Source organism: Cyclopterus lumpus, chromosome 8 (genome assembly GCF_009769545.1).
Source record: "Cyclopterus lumpus isolate fCycLum1 chromosome 8, fCycLum1.pri, whole genome shotgun sequence".
NCBI lineage: Eukaryota > Metazoa > Chordata > Actinopteri > Perciformes > Cyclopteridae > Cyclopterus > Cyclopterus lumpus.
The window spans coordinates 11,247,393-11,261,731 of record NC_046973.1 but is presented as its reverse complement, the minus strand read 5'-3'; the positions used below and the strand labels follow the sequence as shown (position 1 = coordinate 11,261,731).

The 14,339-nt window shown below is 39.8% G+C and overlaps 1 protein-coding gene across 4 annotated transcripts; it reads left to right on the top strand.

The window, feature by feature from the left end:
* Positions 1-1,257: 1,257 nt before the first annotated feature.
* On the top strand, positions 1,258-13,954 carry cln3 (CLN3 lysosomal/endosomal transmembrane protein, battenin). 4 transcript variants are annotated; one of them, XM_034540441.1, is made up of 16 exons: positions 1,680-2,477; positions 2,516-2,641; positions 2,733-2,769; positions 3,349-3,445; positions 3,559-3,642; positions 4,318-4,397; positions 6,222-6,307; positions 6,649-6,721; positions 7,161-7,304; positions 7,675-7,817; positions 9,506-9,585; positions 9,676-9,744; positions 9,870-9,925; positions 10,010-10,103; positions 10,795-10,935; positions 11,781-13,954. In XM_034540441.1, exons 2-16 carry the CDS (start codon positions 2,584-2,586, stop codon positions 11,895-11,897), a joined length of 1,359 nt encoding a protein of 452 aa, XP_034396332.1. In that variant the 5' UTR covers positions 1,680-2,477; positions 2,516-2,583; the 3' UTR covers positions 11,898-13,954. The 4 variants fall into 4 exon arrangements, with proteins under 4 accessions (XP_034396335.1, XP_034396332.1, XP_034396331.1 ...); XM_034540444.1 differs by having other exon boundaries at positions 1,258-2,641; positions 10,826-10,935; XM_034540440.1 differs by having other exon boundaries at positions 1,680-2,641.
* The last annotated feature ends 385 nt before the right edge of the window (positions 13,955-14,339 follow it).

Sequence of the window (14,339 nt, the reverse complement as noted above, 5' to 3'; positions counted from 1 at the left end):
ATAATACCTGTAAAAACATACGGCGAACATTAATATTCTAACATGCGAGTATATGTCCAGGGCTGTATAAACAGCGCCTGGTTTTGCCTCATATTATTAGCAGACAGGAATGATGAGGTGATGCAATGAGGATGCTGCAATTTCTGAGCGTTTACAATTTCTTTGCTTATAGTTTAGTGTCGAAAACCGACACACACTCACACTTACGTTTTCCAGCAGTTTGCAGCACTCGGCACCCGTTGCTCGTGGATGATGCTGCCACCGCAGCGCCAGTTCTTGACACCATCCGTTATGTTCAGGTGGGTCATCCACGGCCATTGTTTTCTCTGAAGAGCATTCGTCCCCCCGATGATGGAGCTCCTCACCTCCACCCCAAGCAAACCTCAAAAAAGCAATAATGAAACCACAAAACCATGTAAACATAATGTAACACAATCCAATTGGTGTCCCACTATTCCACTAATCTGCAGATGGAGATTTTCTACCAAGATATGCTATAATGCACCAGCAGAGACGAGTGTATTTGAAATATTTTTAAATGATCTTGGGTTAAAGTGAAAGTTTTAGGAAATAGGCTTATTTGCGTTCTTGCCTAGAGTTAGATGTGAAGATTGGTATATCACACTTGTATTTGTACAATAAATATAAATCTACAACCAGCACCTAGTTAGCGTAGCTTAGCATGAAGATTTAAAACGTGGAAAAGAAACAACTAAACTGGTTCTTTCGGAGGGTAACAAAATCCACCATCCCACTAATTATTGTTATTATTGTTTAATCCCTCCAAAAAACAGATTACCAAGCAAGCTCTAACGCTTAATTAGTGGGCTGTATGAGGAGGTTAAAACCATATTTGCATATGAATATGTCATTGTCTTATATTAGGCATGTCTACCCAAGAGTCTGCCCTTTCCGCTTCGCTTTGATTCCACCATGCGGATGCAGCCAATGTTGTCAGAAACAAAGTCGGGAAGTTAAGCATTCGACAGTTATTTCCTGACGGTTATCAAAAGAAAACGGTGTGTTTAAGGAGATCTACATTTTCAAATGTGAATTTGCAATACAGCTCTGAATGACTCATGTTTTAAATTCTATTGAAAGGATCATTTCCACTAAAAGGAACTGCCAATATTATAATAATAATAATGTATAATTACAGAGCAATTTTACTGCTTTTAGCCATAAAAAACACCCAATGTTGATGCCTGCAGATGAATCACCACAGAATAATATCATGTTTGTCTCCTCACCTACCAGCACAGTGAGAAGAGCGGCGAAGGCCATGGCTCATCATGGAGTGAAGCACTGGCTCTGCAGGCTACAGCTTTATGAAATTATTATCAGCAATCAGCCCACCTTCTCATCTCAGACCACACAGAAAGTAAGATACCGATAGTTTGCTTGAGTATTTCCACTTTGTAAGGCTCTGTATTTTTGCCCCACACCATTTCAGAGAGACATATTATACTTTGTGTTTGGCTGCATTAATGCTTAGTTTAATGCAAAGTATAAACATATCCAAGTACTGTATGTTCTGCCACTAATGATAACACAAGATTATCAGTATTGTTGTATTCATACTCATTTTGTGTCAACAACGCCCGGACTATTTAAAAAAAAAATCCTGCAGGTTGTTGCGTAACACTTAATTTGAACCCTCCCAATTCAACTTTTATTTAAGTTCTCAATATTTTTGTTACAAACCTTCTTTTTTTTAAATTTTTTTTTTCACTGTTAAATAGAAAAAGATATGTCAACAATTACAATTCCTCTTATGAAGCATTATGAAGTGTCAGCGACGGTGCATAAATAATGAAAACGTGATAATTCAGTACACCGAACAAATCCTTAGAGTGTGTTATAATACATTCATTACACTTTAAATGATTAATTCACAAGCGGGTTTAAATACAAACCTAAGTCATAACATAACATACATAACAAGTGCGGCCTTAAAAGCGACACATAATTAATAACAAAACACTGATATCACAACATACTGTAATGTGCTAATAAACGTGAAACGTATGTATCCCAGACAGCAGTGGGAACGTTTGAGAGTGGGTTTTGTTTCAGCGTGAATTTATTTTCATGAAACACCGCGATTTGGTACGACATACGACGTTAAAGTTGACACAGAAATGTCAGCCACTTATGTAGAGTCTATGGCCGGAGCCTATCTTCCACGGGAGCTGACTCTACGATGCGCCCCGTGTTAACCCGGTACCAACGTTAGCCCAGTACCAGTACCGGTGTTACGGTTTAAGAAGCGACCGTGTTAACTGGCGACTCTGAACCAACGCGTCCTTGTCGGAGTTACAGACAGCTGTTGGAAATAGGAAAATAACATGTAGGTGCACTCGTGAATGTCGAATTGTTTAATTTGTACAGTATATATTATTATGAATATGAGTGGGGTTGACACTTCATTACAAAATTAAACCAAGCGGCATTCACGACGACAGCTATACCACTACGTGAAACTAAAAACGTAACACCGGTAACTACGTTACCGGTGTTACGTTTTTAGTGTTACGTTTTTATCAACGTTCGCTTGGTTTTGTCCCGCGCTGTTCCGTCAACATGGAGCGGACCAGCATCAACGCAGTTCAACGCCCTGACGTCAACGGCGGGGACGACGGTTTGTTTCACTCGACCTGATAAATAATCACAATTACAAACACATTGTGTCGTACGAGTCGCTGAAGGTGTTGTTTATCTGTTAATTGTAGGTACTTGCACACAATGGCGCAACTGGAGTGGGTTTTGGTGAGTGACCATTTGTTTTTAATGAGCTAAAGTTTACCGAGACCGACACTGTTTAACTAGTTAATGCCGCCATTTGTTATCACTAACGCTGTTGATTAAATACGAGATGAGACGAGCTAGCTGAAGTTTAAAGTCCCAATGGAGCCCACGGTCACATCCACACACTCCTGCGTTCACTTTCAACCAAATGGGAACTTTGTTTCAATGTGAGGAAATGAACAAGGATATCGATAACTTAAATAGATAATCGAATTATTGTTATTGATGATTTCCCACTTGTTTGTCATGATGACGAAATATACCACAACATGAAGAGGCAATGCATGATATGTTGTTTATTAGTCACCAATGGTTATTGCCACCTGGTGAAAGTGTGATGTAGTGCTATAGCTAGGGTAAATGTACCATTGAATACACAAAGTAATTAGTCATTCATATTCCAATACTTGAGCACGAACTGAAATAATAATAAGTGGTAAATTAGCAAATGTTGACTTTGAATTCTAAGCCTGGTAATTAATCTAATCTAAATAACGTTTTTTTAAAATATCTTCCCTCCTCATCTGGTTACCTGCCCAGGCTCCTTGGATTGTGCAACAACTTTGCGTATGTGGTAATGCTGAGCGCCGCTCACGACATCCTCCAAAAACAACAGTCCCAAAACGCCACAGCATCTGTAAGAAGGCAAACATTGTGTTTGAATAGCCTGTATTGCAGTGAACCGGTTATTGCTAATGGATTGAAGCACAAATTATTCACCTTTTTTAATCTTTTTCCTTCCCTATTTAGACTTCAGCCACAATGGCCGTGGAATTCCAAGGTGGAAACAGTAGCAACAGTAGCCGCTATGACTGCAACCCTGTCTCAACTGCGGTAAATGGACATTCAGTACACAACCGGGAATAACCCTAACATTAACCTTAAGTATGTTACCAGATAATTATTAGCTTCCCACAAGAGAGATGTTGGGTGTACTTCCTCAGTCATTATTTAGAGTAGAGTGACGGTCCTTCAGCTAAAGCCCCAAACGACTTTCTCTCACTTTATTTAGTCTTGTTGTTCAGGTGTGTTTGAAGTGTTTGAGTTCTACACATTGTGTTATAATGTGCATATTGAATGCTTCCGGTTTGAAAATGAGCCAAAGAGAACGGCAACGAGTTCTGACCAATCACAGAAACACGAGACGGGACTGGGCGTCTCATGAAATAGCTATTGAATGTTCTTGAGGCATCTTTTGAATTCTCAGGGTAGATGCACTTTGCCAAAACTCCGGGGATTAGTTACTCTTTAAATATGTTCTTTTTTTTAAGACTAAGACGAATAAACGGGTACTGAAACTAATACAACAAACTAGAAATGAAAGTACCAGAATGGAAAATCTCTTCAGCTGCCAAGAATGGCAGAATCCCAAGGTGTTATGAGGCTAAATGACAAAGTGAGGCTTGAACAGAGAAAATACGAGATTGCAATATAACTTATAACCACACTAATGCTGTAAAAGAGGAGGACCTTTGATCTGAGTGACAGGTCCATTGCTTCTCTCCTCAGGCTGTGCTGTTGGCTGACATCCTCCCGACGCTCGTCATCAAGTTGTCCGCTCCCTTTGTGATCCACAAACTGCCTTATGGGTGAGTTATCACTTGTCCATAGGAAAACAATTGAAAAGCAATTATCCCATCATTTAGTTTTACACATTTTGGCACTAGATCTTTTAATGTCTTTACTTTTGATGCCTCATGTTACTTTTTGTCACAGCTAATTTTCAAATAGTGGCCTTCATTTGGGACATAATATAGAACATTCTCCCCCGTTCCCTGGTTAATGTAAATTGTTCTTCCATGTTTACCTCTTGTCTTCATACATTTAGCATGATGTCACTGTCGGACATTTCCACTTAAACCAAACAACTTTTGCCCCCAACTGTCTTTAAAAAATGAGGCATTTACACATTTTGGGGGCACTCTTAATAAATAGTAAATAGTGCATTACATTTCTGTTTTGAATGTGAAATGAGCCAGAATCAAAGTTCTTCTACTATCATCTATTTGTGTGACAGAAAGCAGGAGACCCTTCCAGCTATTTAGGCTTTTATTCAGCTGTTCATATATATTTATATCCAGCACTGCATAATTGGTTAGTAGACAAAACAAAATCAGTTCTAAACTCGGGATACTTGGTACATTGAGATCAATAACATCAATAACAGGACTACTTTCTAACTTTGAGACCTCAAGAACAGGATGGGGTCCTAACCCAGAAACCCTTTCCCCAGTTTAATATAACAAAATAGAAATAGAACAAAATGTACCAATAGATGTCGTCATGAAACTTCCCCAGTTGATTACTTAACATTAAAACTAATTATTTTTTGTATTACGTTTTTGGAAAATGTGTGTAAAAATATGCAATATGTGCTAATTTGCATACATCTACAGACGACACATGTGAACATTGTGGACAAAGCCAGGTTAAAAATTCTTGTTTCATTTTGTAGACATAATAGAGTGAAAGGCTTTTACCGAGGATATTTTGGATATCTCTTTGTTTCACTCCATAAATGAGAGCAGACTGTCAATAGCAATACAAAATCAATATCGGCCCTGCTTTTAGCCATAGAATGTCGTATGCATCTGAATCTGAATAATCCCTTTTGTAAAATCCTTCAGAATATAGAGAGGAATGAAATGGGATGTAAGAGCTGCTGAAGTGGAGACTTCTGGCTCATGTTTTGTAGAATTAGACATTTTGAAGACACAACAGGGGAATAGGATAAACAATATATATATATACAAATACTAATAGTATCGCCATAAAACAGTTGATTACTGACATGCGGTTTTCTGAAAGTTTGTGTTTAAATATGAACATTAAGCATTATCTCCTTGTAACATTTAGTGAATTTAGGAGAAATCTCAAAATTGACCAGTGCATGAAATTAATTTCTTGGGAAAATAACAAAATATGAGTAAACTGCAACAGCGCTTTGTGTTAAATACTTTAAATGTTTTTTTTTACCGCCATAAGGCCTTTCGGATGACATGTCAGCGGCAGCATTTTCCTTCTTTACCCTTAATCTCCCTCAACTTTGGTCTTTAGGGGCATTCTGAGATTTGTTGGGCCGGTTTTGTCTGTTGTCCCCCTTCATTTCTGACACTGCATGATGTACATTCATTCTTTCTTTCCTTTCACTTTGCTGTTTTTTTATCGCTGCTATGACACTCCAACACTTCCTTGGTGCTCGTACCACAGATGTGTCTTGGTCACAATGCTCCCCTTTTGCTGGTCTTTTATGTTCTTCCTTTTAAAAAGTGTTGAGTTTTATCGATTGTGGTTCGTGTACAGGGCCGTTTCTCAGTAGTTGGAGAGTGAAAAGAGCAAAAAGGGTCCTGTTTGTGTACTACATAAATATTGTACTGTGTTGTGAATGTACTTTTTAATTCCTGTTTCTCTAGTTTTCGAGTGTTGTTCTGCGCCGTCATGGCAGCAACCAGTTTCCTCCTTGTGTCCTTCTCCTCAGCCGTATGGATGAGCATTCTTGGTAAAGCTTCTTCTTATTTTTGATCTATTATTGGTGGTGAAAATGTCAAGCAGTCTGATAGCAGATTAGATACAGCTCCACATATTCCTGTCGTCTTATCTAATCGGTTGCAGCAGCGGTTATTCTGTAGAATTATGATAACATCAGGACCTGCTGCTAGAAGTTTTTTACAGTGTGCACATGAAGTGCAAAAGTTAACAATATGTCATATATTTCATGTCAGCCATGAAAGTGGGCCACACTTTTAAACAAGTGGAACTCAAATTTTGATTGTTCTTCTCTTGTCGAACAAAGGATCTTTCACGAGTGCCTGTCCTTCCCTCTCTGCCACTGTGTCTTAGGTGTGATCTTTGCCAGTATCGGTGCTGGACTGGGAGAACTTTCCTTCCTCTCTCTCACCGTCTACTTCAGCAGGTAACACCTTCTCATCAACAGACGTTGGGGATGACATGTACCTCAAGTGTAAGAACAGTAGCGCGTTATTCATGGATGCATATCTTTATTATAATAATTAACGGCTGTTTAGACATTATGATATAGTTTCCTGTGGTTTTATATTTTCTTATTATGTCAAACCGTTGACTTCTTTTCTTTCTTTTCCTGGCGGACACAGAGGCTGTTTTAAAATGACTCCTTTTAGGAAAAGCTAACCTCCTTAATTTAGATTATTTTTGCCACTTGAGTGTGAAACCCCTGGTGTCAGAACTTCCTTAGAGGAACCTTAAAGGAACAGTTCCTCTTTCACGCGACAGTCGTGAGACGACACACAACCAAACCGCACCGCCGAATCAAACCCTCTTTTGTAACGTATCGACCAACCATCCACTAATCGCTGGTCCTCCCCCTCCTTTAGGGATGTATTGGGAGCTTGGGGCTCAGGCACTGGCGGCGCCGGTGTGGCCGGAGCCCTCATATACTCGGGCCTCACCCAAGTCGGCCTGTCACCCCGGGTTACACTTCTCATCATGTTGGTGATCCCGTTCGCTATGTTGCTGAGGTGAGTGCGGAGCGTTCAAAGATAAGAGAGCTAATGTGACATATTTGCAAAAAAGCAGATATGAGAGCAGTCGGACGCCAAATACGGTCCCATTTCATCTTCAGTGTAAGTTCTGACTCGTGTGTGTGTGTGTGTGTGTGTGTGTGTGTGTGTGTGTGTGTGTATGTGTGTGTGTAGGCAAAGATTTTTGTGCTAATGCATGACCCACATTTCCCTCTTATTGTTCACTATTTTACTTTGTATACTATGAATTTGGCATCGACGATCAATTCAACCCTGACTTGCTTCCAGTCCGTGCCTTGTGTGTCTTGTCTTTTTTGAGCTGGTTCTTATTAATTTATTTCTTTGCTCCTACTGACACCACCACCAGCTATTTTTTCCTGCTGGTCCTCCCCCATTCATTACCTCAGTGGAGAGACAGGGAGGCGGAATACACAGCCGTGGTCTCCGAGGACCGACAAGCGCTGATGGATGGATCGGAGGAAGAGGAGGAGCAGGAGAATTCGATCCCAGGTACATCGAGGCAATCGATTTATATACGCAGTGCGAATGATAATCATTTGACATGAAGAAAATCCAGTGAGCGACTCCAGTAAGGTGAGAAGAAGTTTAGAAACGCATCGACATGTCCGTTGTTACGTTCATTTGGAAGGCCCAGTCGCAGCGCACTGCTGCAATCTAATCAGATAGCAATTACAGCATGTGCCCTACAAATTTAATGACTCCTATCATTTGACTCTGTGACTTTTTTAAATGTTATCATGAGTGAAAACATGGTGAGATGTGACTTCAAAGGCCCAAATAAACCTTTCACAGTAAAAGTTATTCCAATAAACATTTCTAAACGAGTGTGAACATATTGAGAGTATCTTAACATGAACAAAATGAATAGCAGTGTCTTCTATATTCAAACAGCGGCTCAGTGTGTCTGCTCTGCCACGATAGCGCTGCGTTCCCTTCAACATTAATTTTAATATAGTGCAATGCAAATCAATCCTTAGCCTGTATGCAATGGATCAAAGCTTAGTTTAAATTATTATTATTATTAATAACTTCCAGAAACTATCCCCCCTCTCTATGTCTCTTTCTCAAACACACACACAGCGACTGAATGTATTAATTTCCAAAAATCAAAACTTGTTTTGATCTGACCAAATTACTCGGCTTCGATCCATATTTGTTGTTTTAAGTCTTTTTGAAAAACGAAGGAAAACTATTTCCCGCTTGCAGCAGCGAGACGCGCACTTCTGTTTTAGCAGCACTCTAACTATACCGTGACTTACATTTACCTCAAGAATACCACAAAATCATATTTGTGTTATTAGCTGTGTGTGTATGTGTGGACGACATACATTGGAAGTTAACTGCTAACTGGTCTGCAATGAAGGATGTCACTCGTGCTCATCAGCGGGGCTCAGCTGGAAAAACATCTCCACATCTACGTCTCAGTTGTGATAGGAGGCGAGAGCTGATGTTCATACTCACGCTTGGTGCTGTAGCGCCTGAGCAGACTCAGCGCGCTCTGAGCATGAACGGAGGCGTTTATGCTCTCCTCGTTGCATTATTCTCCACAAAGGCAGAGTGCAAACAAAACGAGCTGCGAAGAATCAAAACGATAACGAGTGCTTAGACTGTAGGTGTGATTGGCAACAAAACAAAGGTCTAATATTCATGGTCTCCTTTATTATTTTTTGACACGCTCTGTAAAGGATTACACACATTAAAAAGAAACAAGGGCTGAATACTCTGTCAACTATTTGATTTGGGTGCAAAATATTTACTGACATTTATTTTTTTTACTAATTGTTCACAAATTCCCAATCTCTAGGAAAGATTTGTTACACAACCAGATGTTCCCAACATAACAAGTTACATAAATGATTTTTTGATGGCTAACTGTAGGGAGTTGAAACTGTTATATGATGATTTTCTCCAACAATATCCTGATATGTAAATAGTGTTTTTTATCATGACAGTCACGTGATCGTGCACCAAGCGCACAACCAAGTGGTGAGACCACTTCACTACAGTAAGCTAAGCTTAATATTGTCACAGGAAGAGGCACCTGTCAATCATCCCTTCAATCCCCAACATGTGACCCGATCACCAATCCGCACTGGCCTGTGACATAATGAACCTGAGGTGGTGTTGCTGTGAATGTATCAGTAAGTACCGCTGTGTGTCATTCAATAACTACACAGGCCATGTTCTTCCCTTCAATGTAGCAGAGGACAGGACCTCCGGACCGCTCACCTGCACAGAGAAACTTCATGTCATCAAAGTGAGTTCAGTTTCAAAACTTGTATTTATTTATTTGCCTCAAATATTTCCCCGGTTGTACTTTTACTTAATTTGATTCCTATGTGGGCAGAGCCTGCTGAGGTTTGTGTTGCCCCTGGGATTGGTCTACTTCGCTGAGTACTTCATCAACCAGGGTCTGGTAAGCCCCCCGCCCCCCTCCATCCCTCCGGTACCCTGTTCATCTCGCTGCATGGTGTTAGAAAAGAAACGGCACATTTTGTGATAATATTGAGCCCAGAACAATGTCGACGTCTCCTTTCCCAGATGGAGCTCCTGTATTTCCCAAAACTCTTCCTGTCCCATGCGGAACAGTATCGCTGGTCAGTTAACCTCAAGAGAATATGACGACAGCATTTTATATTGCCTGAGGATGTCTACTTAAAATGGTGTGCGCGTGTGTGTAGGTACCAGACGCTGTACCAAGTTGGTGTGCTGGTGTCTCGTTCGTCCCTGTGCTGTGTGAAGATCAGGAATCTGTGGGCTCTCTCTTTGCTTCAGGTGAGAAATGAAGTACAAAGGGCTGTTTTCATGAAACACAACAAAAACAAAACAATCATTTCATATGAAAAAAGTATTTGCAAAATGGTAACTGCCAACATGCTTTAAGGTGGATATTCCCTTAATTCCCACATTTGGTGACAAAATGTGGTCGGGCAAAAACCCTGGTCAAGGTTATATATTAAAAGACATTTATTATTATTCATTTCATGCACTGTTCAGTTTTATGCTTTGAGACTATTTGGCTGATGTAACACGTCTTCTTTCAGTGGAAAGTGGAAAGAAATCATCCACAATACACAATAAGTTGTTTATTTGAATACTTTGTTTATTTATGTCTGTAGATTTATCATACATTCACCAAGAGCTACCAGTAGATAATGCCTCATTTGCATATTGAAACATAACATTTCAGGAAACTTGTAATACAGTAAATCATTGTCTTAATGTCAGTAATGAATTGGTGAAGTTTCATGGGGATACCTATTAGTTTATTATTTGTATCCTATTCCCTCGTCATGTCTGTAATTCTACAAAACATCTCTTTAAAGGCCGATTTCTTTAAAAGAGCTTTTTCTCAGACTCTGATCCAGAAATCTCCACTTCAGCAGCTCTCACATCCACCAAACTTTCCAGTTTCATTCCTCTCTATATTCTGAAGGATTCATACGTAGACACACACCCCCCGCAGGTGGTGAACGCCGTGCTGCTCCTGTTCGCAGTGCGCTTCCTGTTTCTGCCCAGTGTCTGGCTGGTGTTCGCTATCGTCATCTACGAGGGCCTGCTGGGCGGAGCAGCATACGTCAACACCTTCTACTTCATCAGCAAGGAGGTCAGGTCCACTTTCCGTCAGTCCGTTTGGTTTCTCAGGCTATCCATGTGTCAGTGAAAGCAGCCATTAATGCAAACTTAACACTTCCACTTTGCCCCCCAATTTGGCTTCTACAAAGCAACATACTTTTATCGTTTGTGATTACTGTTGACAAAAGTCAATATATCTGGCACGCACTAATAGAAACACCTGTTGAATTATTGTACCCTTTTCTTTTTTTTTCTACGAACATTTTTACTACTATTTTTCTTCTCCTTTTTATTGCATCTTTTATTCTATTTTTATGAACTTATTTTTTGCATAATTTGAACTGCACCTCAACTTGAGCTTAATTTTATGTATGAAAGGTGCGATACAAAACAATTATTCTATTGTGTGTGTATTATTCATGTTGTGGGGACATAAATCTGTTCACACAGTCACATTGTGGGGGCTCACCTTCCTTTTGGTGACAAAATGCAAGTGCTCGTTATGAAAATCATTATATTTATATACGGTTAGGTTTAAGTTCAAGTTAGGGTAAGGGTTGAAATTAGGCAAGCAGTGGTTATGGTAAGTCTCCATGAATAACCCCCTTTTTGGATCACAGGATCTGTCCCCATGGAGCGGGATAGGGATGACCATTGCTGTCCGCTCAAACACACACTATTTCCCTCTCTTTCCCCCCCCTCAACAGATTATCCTGCTGTGTGTGTGTGTGTGTGTGTGTGTGTGTCCCCGTGTGTGTGTGTGTGTGTGTGTGTGTGTCCCCGTGTGTGTGTGTGTGTGTGTCCCTGTGTGTGTGTGTGTGTGTGTCCCCGTGTGTGTGTGTGTCCCCCCTGACGCCTGTCTATTCTCCCCCGCAGACCGGAGACAGACACAGGGAGTTCGCCATGGCCGCTGCCAGCGTAGGAGACAGTCTGGGCATCGCTGTGGCCGGACTCATTGCGTTTCCCGTGAACAGATACTTCTGCTCCCTATGACCCCAGCCAACGCACTGATACTGGGGGGGTGTTCTATTTACAAAACACAGACTTTACTCCAACATTAAAAAAAAAATCATTATATATATATATATATACCTCCTGTTGAAATAAGTAGTTTTCAACAAGAGGGCACGGTAACAAAGTGTCCTCGACCAATTCATGTGTTTGCTTGTTGTCACTAATAGTCTGTAATAGCTGAGCACTAACCTCGGAGACGAACATCAGCGCTTCTCTTTTTTGTTTAAATTCCTCCTTTTATTGCTACAAAAGCGGTACAGGTCGACTTCCACAAGATGAAGAAATGCGGGATGATTATAAGACGCATCTTGGCAACGGAGCGTTTATTTAATCTTCAGAATATTTGCAACATTTAGTTGTGTTTCAGGATGACGGGACAGAGTAGAGCCTCAACGTATCTTCATCATATGCTTTGAGGAGAATACGTCAATTTATTCCTTTTAAGATAAGAGTTGTTTTACTGACCTCACTTGTTGTGTTCCATAATGTTAAGTGTTTACCTCTCAATATGACCGAGTGCAACTTTACAACACAACAACACTTGTGTGACGATGATGAGACATTTCATATTTAATCGCTTGTCATGTCTGTTATTACATTTTGATGTTGCCGCACAAACCAAAGAATACTGACTGTTGCGTCCCCATGACATTAATGTTTGGCTTAACACAGGTGTCGTCACGGTAACAAGAGTTTCCTCTCTGAGCAGAGGAGATCCAGCAGTGAGGAGGAAATAATTTAATAGTGCCTTGAATCGAGTTATGCTGACTGACATGGTTTTAAAATGGTGTTTTGCTTCTCAGTCCTCCCTGGTTGTTAAAATGGGTTTCACGCCTTTTTTACAAGAACAGTGAACAAAAGATCTTTTATGTGGATTAGTGTTTTATATTTTATTAACTGTAGCACTGTGGAAACAGGACAATATCTTGAGCTGCATCAATGCCACTTATATTTTAAATGTGTTTATGAAGTCAGTGGAAAGGTGTCCTAACAAACAACAACGGTATGCTTTTTTTGTGATAAAATGTGTATTTATATTAACACTATAATCATTAGCATTAACAGCCATCTGTAATACTGGACATGGATCACAAGCTTATTTATCCACCTATATTATTACATCCATCGACTGCCCGTAAAAGGTCTTATTTTCCCCTCCAGTCTTTAAAAATATCTGTTCACACAGCCCACATAGGTCATACAACTCTAACCCAACACACCACCCAAAAAAGAAGAAAAATGGAATATTGAAAGATATTTATCAGAATGAAAAGGAACAGTAGCAGTAAATAAATACATAAGAATCATCATATGTAACTTAATTCTCATTACATTGTTACCTTACATTACATGTCATTTAGCTGATGCTTTTATCCAAAGCGACTTATAATCATGTTACATTCATACACTGAAGACACAGCAACAGGGAACAATTCAGGGTTAAGTGTCTTGCTCAAGGAGACATTGATTGCACCTCAAATCCCCTGGTTGAAAGACGGACCTGCTAACCATTGACCCACAGTGCTATGGGTGTGGGATAGAGCTTTCTTGGGAGTCAAATTAAAAAGATGTAGAATTATTAATTTGATCGTTATTGTTTCGGGATTAAACATAAATACATATTTTCCCAAACGCGGTTCCAATAAATGGACTGATGCCAGTTCTTTAAGTCAACATTTCAGACCTTGATCACTCCCACGGACAGACATGTCTTGAACCTTCTCTTACATATTGGATACAAAGTCCCTCCCTCATGTTTGGCTTTATGGAACTGAGGGGTGGATGAATTGGAAGAGCTTTTTTTTCTCACAGAACTCCAGGACCTTGTCAACATTGTTAACGTCCTGAAGAACATTTTGTTGTGCACTCATTCTTTATTCAAGTTCGCCTGTTCTGCTCTAAAACTCAGTTTTTCTGTTTCCTGAAAGTAAACTTGGTTTAAAAATAATGGTAATAATTATTAGAACGAGTACTAATGAATTGCCTTGTGTATGAATTGTGCTCTATAAATAAACTTGCCTTGCCTTGCCTACTTAGTCCACATATACACCCTGTTTTCTTGTGAACATATGCACATTCCTACCGAAATTGTCCCTACCTACCTACAGTTTGTATGACACTGTTGAACTTAGTTCCAACTTACTGATTGTGTTTTTAAACCTGCACTTCTTCTTTTTTTAAGTGGTGAATCAAAGGCTTAAAAACGGAAACAATGGTTAATTATAATGTAAAAAGAATAAAATGTGAATACATTTGCAAGTGCAATTAAAACATGTAGTTCTCATAAAGTTAGCCACTGTGATTGTAGTGTGAGTATTGCTTCTGGTCATTTGAAATGACACGGAATGATAATGATGTTGTTGAACCGAGTCACTCAAACAGCTCTGCACCCTTCTGATTATTACATCAAAGACATTTTTG

Excerpts from the sequence above, each read along its gene's own strand:
- cln3 (XM_034540441.1), top strand. The coding sequence starts at position 2,584 with ATGGAGCGGACCAGCATCAACGCAGTTCAACGCCCTGACGTCAACGGC. Across the intron at positions 2,642-2,732 it reads CGTCAACGGCGGGGACGACG|GTACTTGCACACAATGGCGC; the intron begins GTTTGTTTCACT and ends TGTTAATTGTAG. Across the intron at positions 3,643-4,317 it reads GCAACCCTGTCTCAACTGCG|GCTGTGCTGTTGGCTGACAT; the intron begins GTAAATGGACAT and ends TTCTCTCCTCAG.